The 12162-nt window shown below is 39.8% G+C and overlaps 1 protein-coding gene across 1 annotated transcript in view; it reads left to right on the top strand.

Moving 5' to 3' along the window:
- NPSR1 (neuropeptide S receptor 1) overlaps positions 1 to 12162 on the top strand; it is a 55764-nt gene that overhangs the window by 41891 nt on the left and 1711 nt on the right. Inside the window, exons 5-7 of the mRNA XM_023919418.2 lie at positions 1651 to 1852; positions 10477 to 10553; positions 11234 to 11323. Of these exons, the coding sequence (XP_023775186.1) occupies positions 1651 to 1852; positions 10477 to 10553; positions 11234 to 11323 (369 nt within the window). The remainder of the gene's footprint in view (positions 1 to 1650; positions 1853 to 10476; positions 10554 to 11233; positions 11324 to 12162) is intronic.

Here is a 12162-nt window from a genome sequence, read left to right as displayed (position 1 = left end):
GTATTATTAAACACGAAGAAATACCATTCTTGCCCAAGACAAGCTGCCCAGTTCTGTTCAATATATAGTGCAAAAAAATAAGGTTTATTTTCCAGCTCTGATCTTTTTTAGTTAGAAAAACACAGGTGGGTCCCACTGAGGCTTGCATGATTGTAGTTTAAGAAGTTAGCTCACATTTGAAATGTCCTTTCTGTCAGGAAATATTTTGCAAAATTTATTCTTAATGTTCCTTTTGTTAAGTCTATTCTGTTATGCTTTGGGAAACTTCACAGTTCTCTTTTGCCTGTACAATATTTATAGTCTTAATCTAACCCTCTCACTTACACAGATGTTATCAGAGTTCCCTTAAGCCCTAGATTAGCAAGACCATACTTTCCTGAACATGGGGAGCATTTAAAAATGAGCATGATAACTGAGTATTTGCAACTGATGTTTTATAAAGCATAAAATTACTTTTTGAATGTTTCACCCACATGCTTTTGTATTGCTCTTTGAGCTTCAAGGAGGAAAGACATTCTTCTTGATATGCATAATTTAAAGTGGTTTTCTATTTCACACACAACCTCAGGTATTTTTTAGGATAATAAAATATTTGAACACTAAAGCTCCCCAGATAAAAAATAAATAAATAAATAAACCTGTCCCCATCTGTTCCTCTTGAAATCTAGCTGAGGAGGAATAAGTGTCACTGATAATCATGGGTACTCCACAGATCAGCCCATTTTCCCCACACTTTTCAGCTAGAGCTAACTGGATTTTAGCCAGAATTAAAGCCTTGGGAATTTTTGCTCCAACCCATTGATATTTACAAAACCTCGTGGGTGCCACCAGGCATCATTTCATTTCCCACTTGTTTTTCCTCACTTGGCAGTGGCAGGAAATAGAGATGATGCAGTAACCCAAACCTGATGGAGGTTTTGGTGTTCTTCAGCTCCTGTTCCTCACGATGAAGTCCAGCAGGATCTCCCAGTTCCTGTATTTTGCAGCAGATAAAATAGGGCTGGGCACTTGAGCACCATCATCTGCCCTGTCTAGTGGTTAGCAGACCACTCCTGGCATTGCTTGTGTTCATCAGCACGAGCTAAATTTGATCCCCAGCACCATACAGAGAAGAGCAGGACATGCCCATGCTTTTTGGGACAGTGAAGTTGCAGATGGAGTTAAAGGCAGCTGGTTGTGCAGTCTTGTTCTGATCCTGAACTGAAGCATTTTCTTTTTCCTCATAGGAAATGTTTTGCTATCTTTGTGACTTCAAGGTGCATCTCTAGGCATGGAGTAGGGCAGGCCTGAGGTCCTTTACATCCATTAATGATATTCTCTTGGTGGCATAGAGGTGCCATTTGCATTTCATGTTTCTGACTTGCTGACCCTGACCAGTGCCTTTCTCATAGTGTTTCAGATTTAACAGGCCCTAAGCATCCTTAAATAAATCTTGCAAAATACAAGCTCATAACGACATGACTATTTATCATGAGAGAGATGAAATCTTTTTTCTCCTTTGAAGTCTTTTCAGCATCAGCCAGCTGCAGCCCAAAATTCCATTTCTTCACAGAATTTCCTCCTCCTCCCTGCCTTTCTGTCAATAGTGCTGCAAGGATTCACTCGTACCAACAACACCACTGACTCTGTCTGTTTGGCTCTGTTACACAGAAAGGCAGGCGAAAGTGCTGATTGGAGTGGCCTGGAGCCTCTCTTTCCTGTTTTCCATACCAACTCTGATTATTTTTGGGAAACGGCAGCTCTCCAATGGGGAAGTGCAGTGCTGGGCTCTCTGGCCTGATGACTCCTACTGGATCCCCTACATGACAATTGTGGCTTTCCTGGTGTATTTCATTCCTCTGATCATTATCAGGTAAGTCAGCAAGTACGTGGTGAAAGCTGTCAAGTGTGCAATCAGCTTAATGCTTTAATTTCTACTCATTCATTACAATTTCATTTCCATACCTGCTGCATAGCTGCTTTGGTTTTTATCACATAATACACGGGTTGTTGTACTTGCCCTGGGTGTTCTCTGTGTGGTATTAACAGCCAGAAACATTTTCTCCAAGAAAAGGAATGAATCTCTAAGTGTGTCCACTTATCTCCACAGCTTCAGGCTTGAAAGGTATCTTTATAAACCCAGTATGAATATTTATCCATTACTACAAAAGATAATTTTAATAGAAGAACAGGAAACTGCACTTAACACTAATTAAACTAAAATTAACTTCAAGTGCTCTTAAGCTTCACAGTACTCAACAAGCATTCCTTCACCAGGACTGGAAAGAAATCTCCAAGAGTTGAAGTTGCCAACTACTCCTAAAATATGAACAAATGTAGTTCTTCCTGTTCTGTAACAGGAAACCTAAGCTGCAGATATTTGAGACTGATTTGCCTCAAATCACAGTCTGCAGAAGCTGTATTAAACTGAGGCAAATCAATATTGCAGACTGTGCTCAGTGATCAGCCTCCCTCTAGAGCGCTGCTGTTAGCTGCTGTAAAACAGAAGTTAACTAGCCATGAGGAGCCACCAACACAAAAGAGCAGTCAAAATCAGATGTGGAACAGGAGTGAGGCTTCCTGACTGCCTCAAAATGCTGCCAGTGGCAGTGACAGTTCTCAGAGCCCTTATTTTTCTTTAACTAGCCAGGTTACAATCATATTTCTTGGTGTCCATCTCTTCCTGTCAGCAGCAAGAACGACTTGCTGGGACTCCATATTTCCCCCCCATAATTTGGTGACAGGCTGCTTTGACTCTGAGAGAAGAACTATTTTTGCAATGTCCCTTGGACTTATCCCTTGGTCCATCTGCTTTTCCAACAAGTGATGAGCCATGAGTCTCCTTTAGCTTCCTGCTCATTGGTACCCTGGGTGAGAGAGAGATGGGCAGAGGCCAGCCTCTTCTAGATGATGACAGGACTGAATACATAACCTGATTAAATGCCTTGAAGTTTATTATGGTTTTTTCACAGAGATTAAAGTTCTGCATCTTTTAATGGCAACAAGTTTATCCCTGGTAGAATCAAAACCATGTGGTGCTTGAACTCATTTAGCTGACTTTTTGATATGGATTCAAAATGGACAAGTGTTGCTCCCTAGAGAGAAGGGATGATTTTTGCACTTTGCTCATAACATGCCAGTTTGCTAAGCCTTCCATTTTTTGTGCCAGATTGCATAGATATAACTTAAAAACTCAAGAAAGTTCTCCTTAATGAAAGGAAACTCAAGTTTTCCTTCCTAGGTGGGATCATTTCTCTGCATGTTTTTCTATCTCTGAAAGCCAGCCTAGCTTTCAATATACAAAAAAAAATATTCTTAGAAATATGTAAATAAAAATGTGGGTAGATCTGCAGCCCAGCAGTAGCAGTGAAAACAATAAACATAGACTACACAGACAAAAAATAATTTAACAGTGTAAAGAAATGGCACTAGAAAATGTTGAGGCTGGCTGTTACTATGAAAGGGGTTCTTTTATGAGCTTTCTCAAATAGATAGCAGCTGGGAAATTCTAGCCAGCATCTTAAGTGTTTCAGGATAAAAAATCCCCACAGCCTGCCCAATTACCAGTCATTCCATAGGTGTGTGAAACATCTCTTTCACACTCAAACCTACAGATTTGCATGGTTTCTGTTACAGACCAGCCACTCCTTTTACACGCCATCTATGCTTGTTTGGCAAGAAAAGGCAAGCTACAGAGCAATAAATATTTCAGAGCTGTTGACATTATGCTCCCCTCCTCCCTGCCAAAGAAAGATATTCAAACCAGATCAGCTCTGTGACTTGCTTTACAGTAAATCCCCAGAAGCAAGGAGGTGATGAAGACATGAGGGGAAAGAGAAAGGCAGTAAAACTGGCATTTCATGAGATTGCCCTGACATCTGAGACATGAATAAAACATCCTAAAATTTTTGTGGCTTTAACCTTAAGCAACATTCACACAAGAAGTTTATGGCAGGACAGGAACTGAATCCACTGGTTTTGGAGCCATGGGCAGCGCAGTGTCCGTCACCTGCCCAGAAACATTCCTGGTTTCAGTGTTTATTAACACAAATGCTCCTGTGTCCTTGCCAGCAGAAGTCAGATTTTTGACAAGTCTAAAGTGGTGTCTGGCACTGGAAGGAAGGAAGGAAATGGAGTGATGCAGGGAAGGATTTATTTTGTACTCATTTATTTCTAGTTGTCAGGGATACTATCTTCTTCAGAACAGAGAGGATTGTCTAAAACCACAGAAAAAGAGGATTAGCATCAGGGCAAGGTCAGCCCAGAGACATTATGAAAAAATGCCATACAATTTAGAAGGAAATAGCTATTTTTTACAACACTTCTTTACGTCTTAAGCATAAAAGTGAAGGTTGCAACTTCCCAGCTGATGCATCTGTAAAACATCTGGCAACATAGCCTAAAGGTGTGACATCTATTTCTTAAAAAATCATGGGCAGTCCAGGAGTTTAAAGCTAATCCACCTGATGTGGCTGCCGCATACAAATACTCTGGTAAGCAGTTTGTGGCTCAAGAACAGCAGGAATGGCTGTTAACATCTCCAGGGACTCAGTTTCTCTGTAGAAGTTTTGTTCCACCCAATACTTTCAGATGCACAGGCAGTTTGGTGATAAATGAGGTGCTGTTTCACAAGGGTGAGAGAGATCACGTACGCTCCAGTTGCACATTCCTCCATCAAGAGATTATTTATAAAATGAAAGGTGTTATTTCAGAAATGCAGGAAGACATTTTGTGATTTTTTTATTTTTTTTTAATTTAATGACCTTTAGCCGAAGATGTTATTTAAAAAAGGCCAAAACATAGAAATGGAGAGAAGATCCATAAACGTGCATCTGAAAAGTCAAGGATCAGTAGAAGAAGCCATGAATACAGATAAGCCAGAAGGCAAGGCATACACCACACTTACTGAGGAAGTGAGGCAGGGTGCACACAAGGAAAAAAAAATAGAACCTTTTCTGCAAGAATTCATATTGTTTGCACAGCTACTTTATTTTCTCTGCTGAAGCACTCTGATTTAGCTGCATGGCAGGTGTCTGATGCAATGTGGGACACTGGCTGGCAGAGTTAATTCTTAATTAGTTCTGCTGCCTGAATCTGCTGAAAACCTAACCTCTAGAGCAAAGTAGTTCACTGATGACAGCACTTTTTCTGGTGCTGTTCATCTGAAGTGCATACAAAGGATAAAATCTTACTTTTCAGGTGCAGGACTTAATTCCACACTAGATATGCTGCTTTAGCTGAGCTGTTTTCACTTGCTACAGTCCAGACACCATCAGCTTTTAAGCTTCTCTCATCCAGCCCTCAGCTCTCTCAGTAGAGCTGATTTCACGTGTTCCTGACAGCCTTCAAGTAACTCACAGGACTTGTGTTATTCATAACACTGCAGCCCATGGAATGAATTATTTAGCTGATAACCTTATGCTCACCATGGAAAACCCTTCCACTGACAAGCTCAACCCCCAGATGTGGTGTGAGCAAACTCTACAGATACAAAGCCAAAACATGAACCAGAGGAACAGAGGACTCTCTCCCCCTCATCCCCTGCTTTTTTTAAAAAATATGTATATTAAAAAGTAATTTATGAAGAAAACTGCAACAGCCTGAAAGATTTTAATACTTCTGAGGTCTATTCCTACCACTTCTCCACAGCTAGAGAATCAGCAATCAGTTATCAAAGAGCTTGTGGTTTTTCAGCAGGTTTTTTTATCTGATTATAATACCAATGAACAAGACCTGAATAATGAAAAGAAAATAAAAAGCCATGACTGGTATTTTCAACCCAAGTGTGTGGATATCTTTGAGAGCTGAAAAAAGTGGAGAATGTTTATTCTTTCCATATTAAAGCTTCCCTTGTCCCCACTGTCTTGGTGCTGTACAGGAAGAGCCACAGATCCTGAGTCAGGTATTTCTATGCAGTGCTTAAAAATTCAGCCTGGTCCGTCTTATTCGTATTATTCTACCACTTCTTCTGCAGTTGATATTATCAACCTCAAAAACCCCAGAAAATTTTTAAGAAAGTAATTAGGGGACCTGCAGTAATTAGTTCTCTCCTCTTCTGGGACAAGTGTCATCAGCTACAACCAAAGCCTTTTCTCCTGTTCTGATATACACCAAGCAAAGCTCAAATGGTATCCGTGAAAGTTGAAAACCTCTGGGGCTGAACAGAGGTTAAATATGGGTCAAATCAAGATTACACCAAGCTCTCCTGCAAATATTTGCACCTGGCCCCCTCAGAAGCTGTGGTGGGGAGACAGAAGAGCTACTGTGTTTCTATTCTGCATGGCTACTCTGTGCCAAAGCATAATTATGTTCTGGCACTTGAGTATCCAGAAATTTAGAGGTTTTTTAGCTGTTATTCATGATTGCTAAATATATTTTTATATCTTTATATTATAAAAATAATACATAGACATTTACCTAATATAATTGCAAACTCATGTTTTTTTAAAAAAATTGCAAAGCTCCACTTGAAGCACAGAGGAAAAAGATATCCATCTGCTGTTTAAAATCTAAACTCCAAAGAGAACATTTGCTTTGGAGCAGCTGAAAAATAATTAGAAGAGAAAAAAAATCAGAATCAGCTAAAATGGAAAATATGGAATTAAACCCAAGGCATTGCAATGAAATAAAAAATAGATTAAATAAAAGGTATTTCTCTGAATGAAATCAAATAAGGGACTGGAAATGCCATTAATAAAAATACCAAAGGTCATTTTTCAAACTTGATTCAGTGAGGCCATTCTTTTTTTGCCTGCAATTTCCATTTCTAAATAAAAACCCTAGATCTTGTGCATACATTCTAATATCTGCCCAGCTCTTCACTTACCCATTACATGTGCTAGCAATGGTTTGCTCAGATGAGGTTACTTTTCTCTTTAGACAAACAGTGCTGTAAATTAGCTGCCATAAAACAAAGCATCGCTTTGCAAAAATAAAGTATAAAGAACAATGGGCTATACTGGATGATAAATAAAAGTAATTAACAGGGAGCTTAAGTGCACTTTTGCCGTGGTGAGGGCTCATTTTACTAGAAAATACTGAGGCTGCATGGGACACTGTCAATTATTTACGATAAAAAAATCTGCATCTAAAGAGAGGGCAGATCAATAACACTTATGATGGTTAGTATCAGTACACTGTTTTTCCAGAGGATATTTATTGAAATAAATAAATAATAAATAAAATAGTGGTCTGTGAATTAAAAATACAGATGGAGTGCAATTATTTGCAGTTGCATTTGTATGACTAACCATAAGTTATGTATTTGCATGGATAAAAAATGCTGTAATTACCAATGAGGCTTCTTAAACAACACCATTAACTAATATCAGGCTATGATGAAAATGCCTCTTAATCCTTTATAATTTGGATCAAGCTAAATTGGTTTTGGAGACACAAAGAATTTCATTTCTGAGATACATCCACAATGTGAGCCATATTTTTGTATTTTCCTTCCATCTCTCGAGATAGACATTTTATCAGGATTAGAAAAATCATCATCTATTCAGATCAAAAGCATGTCCTTTCTGTCCTGGGGTCTTCAAAGCCTGAGCATCTACTTTTCAGAATGGCTTGGACGAATTTTCCATCCAGGTTTTGCACCTTAGTACCCTTTCATTAGTCTCTCAGCCCCAACCTGAGCTGGAGGACAGGTGCGCTGAGCACTTACAGACACAAAGAAGCTGACAACACCTGGACCTCAAGAGCTGCACATCACATCTCCCAGTGCTTTCAGTGGAAACAAGGGCAAGCAGTGTGCAGACATGTTACATGGGTTGGAAAAAGAGCTTTGTGGCAAGGTGTTCCACGTGCTTTTATATCTTGGCAGTGAAGGCTGAGCAGTTCAGCACCCAGAGAAAGGGAACAGAGATTAGGATATAGTTGGAATGGTGCAGACTATTTCCAAACACTCCTCTGAATACCTGTTTGTCATCTGTTCCCTGCTACTCTTTGCTCATCTGCCACTTCATTTTTCAAGTGAGAATTTCTTTGAGATTTGACCAACCTCTGCATCCTCCTCCAGCTGCCTTTTGCAGGAAAGAGAAGCTACAAATATATTCTGAAAAAAGCTGCTTTTCCCTCCTAAGAAAAATACTTCTCTTCCATAAGAACCCTCTTTTTACTTCTGTGGCTTTAACACACATGTAGTTGCCTGTTATGATCCTGTGCGTTAGGTAACACATTTCTGAAAAGTCCAGTTTCTCAGCTCCATGCCAACAATGCTGGGGAAAAAAACAACAACAAAGACAAACAAACAAAAAAAACCCCTAAAACTGTTTAAGCACTACTATGAACTTGAGTCCCAGAAAGATCAAATTGTAAATGAATAAGTGTGACTGGCACAAGAGCTGCTCAGAAGTTTACCTGACACCCACCCTGAGCAGCTCTGCACCACCTCTGGTCTGTTCCTGATAAGGAAGGCTCCAGTGGCTTCAGCTACAGAGAAAAGAAAGATGAAGAGAGGCAAAATCACCCACACAGATCCACTATGCTGGCAGCATATATAGTTTTATAAGCTGCTGGATGAAAACAAGAATTCAACTTTCCTCTGTAGTCCTAAAAATTAAGGATTCAAATGAATCAGCGTGTAATCTATGAATGCTGATGAATGTAATCTATGTATATATGAATGTAATCTATGAATATATGAAATGCCAATGAAAAGACAGATGCTCTAACTGTATCTGGCAAAAGACATGCCCCTATCAGACTCTGCAGCCAAGAGGGCAGGAATTTTGGGGTGAAAGGGAAAGCAAGGGAGAAGCCTGGCTTCATAATTCAATCCTTATGGCATTTGGCTGAAAGTAGGAAGTCTGAATATTTTGACTACTGAGTTAGACTACTTTGTCCTGACAAAAGGTTAAGAAACTCTAAATGTGTCCTGCTGAACAAAGGAAAATCTGTGTCAGAGAAGACATTGTCTCAACTGCAAATAAAGAGGTCAGGCTAGAGACAGCAGGCTAGGAAGAAAATAGAAACAGGACTTTTAAGAGTGATCCAGTAAAATTTTTGAGATGATAACAATTATCATTATAACACATTCTGATTCACTGGAACAATCAAAGGAGAAAAGATGTGTGAATTTTCCGCCATTGTCTGTAAAAAGTACAAAGAAACTCTCAAGTGTATGAGCTGTTAAATAAACAAGCTCTTGAAAAGCCAGGAGATAAAAGGAAAATGTTCAAATCAGCTGGGAGCCAAGATGGACTTTTGAAGGGATTAAGGAGAGCAAGTTGTAGTCCATTGCAGATGTGAGCAAACCCCTCGCTGGGCAAGGATGTTAATTCTCCTCTGCACAGCCCAGACCGCACCTTAAATTTACAGCTCTCACCTACTGAGTCTGGAAACCAGATGGCTCAACCTTCCACAGAAAGGAAACCTCCAAACCTCCATAGTTTTTTGAGGAAAATTCTGCCTTTGTGAGCATGTCTAGCAGTTGAGGGTGCTGTAGGAAAGACTCGTGTATGAGTCTGAAAGGACTAATAAGAATAATGCCTCTTCTGATAACAAAATAAGCCACATAACAGTAAGACACATTTTTGCCTTCACAAAATGCTGAAATTATATCTTTCCTTGCACCTTTCTCATGTAAGGATCACTAAGGAATATGGCAATTAATATCCTCAAGCAGGATGTGGGTTTAAAGAGCTCTTCATCTTGAAGGAATTATTTTTATCTATTCTATATTGAATCAATAGAAGTCCAGATTGGCTATTGCAAAGGGCAAATACTTAACTATCCAAGGTCCTTGTGTACTAGGCCACTTTTCATCTTTCCTATTGAAAGTATATAAACATCTCTAAACATGCAAATTGTGGTGAATCTAGTTTTGGATCATCTAGCTCTTCCAATTTATTTCACACTTCAGTCCTCCTTGATTTCCACCACAGCACCTTGAGACCCAAAACTGAACACTGATGTATTTATTTGCATTTCTCATGGATCTTGCCCTTATCAAATTCCTCAGGGTGAAATTCTATTTATCAGCTTCACACCCAAAAAGTAACAGCAAGATCAAAGTGCACATACAGGAAAACCAGGTCCCTCCCTTGCTTCCCTCATCAGGGCTAGTGTTCCAGAGCTGATACTCAGATGGATTTGGCATTGGCTGGCTCAAAATCACCAATGAGCTCTTGCTTGAAAGATTTTTGGCCAAATCACTGCATTTCTCTGAGCCTCAAATTTGACATCTACAAAGCCAGGACAACCATAAGGACCTCCATAGTGAAAAGTCTTCAGATCTCCTGAAAAATACTGTGGGAGAGTATATTATTATTATTATTATTATTATTATTATTATTATTATTATTATTATTATTATTATTATTATTATTATTATTATTATTATTACTGTAATTTACTATTATTATTCCTATGCAGTCCCACCATGTCTGTGAACTCCTTACACATAGATAAAGTATATTCTTAGAGCACAAATGACTGGGATGTCTGTTGAATTTATTGTGCCTAATACCAGCAACTCTTCCCCTTCTGCAGCGTCATATACTCAATTGTGATTCGAACCATCTGGATGAAGAGCAAAGCTCAGGCTGTCATCATATCTAGCTGTCCTGGTGAGTCTCAGCATACCTGTGACTCCAGCTTTGGGATTCAATTCCAGCTGATCCTCACAAATCTGGGAGTGCTTGGACATGCAGTGTCACATTGGATGCCCATTGCTGCAGGGGGAATGGGGTTTCTGTATTTGTTCATTCAAAACTCGTTTCTACATTATTTACCTTCTTTCCTTTGACACTAAATTCTCTTTAGAAAAATAAGAGGAGACATCTGTGAGAAGATGAATAAAAAGTAAAGACTGATTATTCTAGAAGTTAGAATTCCTTTTCCTAGAACTTTGTCCATTTCCAGAATAGATTTTTTCTAGCATATACTTGGCAATGCTTTTTCTGTGTCTTCACATGTCCTTGCTAGTCTGGATTTTGCTCAAGATCAGAAATTCCTGGCCACACAAAGCTATAAAATGATCTGAGTATTCCATCCCAAGAATACAAATGTCTCAGTGCTTCGGGAAGATCTGCCCTGCTTACCTTTTCCCTTTTTATTTTGTGTGGCTCAGGTTTTGATTGTCCAACTTGAGCAGACTTGCAAGTGTCCAAATTTCAGGAATTACTGAGGGAGGTCCTGAGTGACACCAGGGAAAGATGGGATTGTGTATTCCTGTCCTGCCTGTCAAGGTACACACAGACATGTCCCCAGTCCTATTCTTTCACTAGCTGAACTGTTCTTTTCCCAGGTGGCAAAGCCTCCAGTGGCTACACCAGTCGTGGGTTCATATCCAGGGCGAAGGTGAAGGCGATCAAGTACAGCATTGTAATTATCCTTGGTAAGTGAGAAGCCCCACAGCTGGTAGCTAGGGAGGGTGCTGACATTAGGAAGCTGCTTTTCCTCAGCAACCTCTATCATCAGCAGACAAAGTAGATGGCTTGGAGAAGGAGCTTGACTCCAGACACCTGACTTGCCTTCTGCTCTTGTCCTTTTCCTCTCTTCTGGCTGATATGTTTCCATTTTAAGTATCTGACATAAGCCATAAATTAAATTAGATGCACAGCCACTTGTGTGCATAAAGAAAGAGACAATGTCTAAAGGGAACAGAGGAAGAGGACATCTTTTTCCTATCCAGACTGCCAAAAGACTTGGCAGCTGAGTTGTCTTTTAGGCTTAGAGACACTGTATGGCATGTGAGCTGCTGGGGTGGTGCAAGGGAGAGAAGAAGATGAGAGATGTGCAGCTATTGTATTTGATGTCACAAGTGCATTGCCTGGCAAGATGGAAAGAATGAGGTCTCCTTTCCCAACTGGGCAGCAGATGACTTGGTGCAGGTGTTCTCTGTCTCCCAGGGAAATGGCATTATTCTGATGCAATTAGGAGGCTGATATTCTATCTCAATAAATAAAGGCAGTATCACACAGAGCTTGTGATTAGCTGCCAGAGAGACACAGGAAAGGAACCAAAGCTGTTTACTCCCAAGGGCTGACAGTCATCCCTTGCCACTGAAAAAAAGAGATTGCTTCTTTTTCCAACACTGTGCAAAATTCAGATTGGAGAATATTGTGATAACAGCCACTTGAGTAGCTTAGCTCACTATTTAGTGGCAGCACCTGCAGACATGAGAGAGGCCAGTGTGATTCATACTTCTCATAAGCCCAGGAACATCTCTGTGTC

Source organism: Cyanistes caeruleus, chromosome 1 (genome assembly GCF_971803275.1).
Source record: "Cyanistes caeruleus chromosome 1, bCyaCae1.hap1.1, whole genome shotgun sequence".
NCBI lineage: Eukaryota > Metazoa > Chordata > Aves > Passeriformes > Paridae > Cyanistes > Cyanistes caeruleus.
Note: the sequence above shows the minus strand (reverse complement) of the source record. Positions and strands in the feature narration are given on the sequence as shown.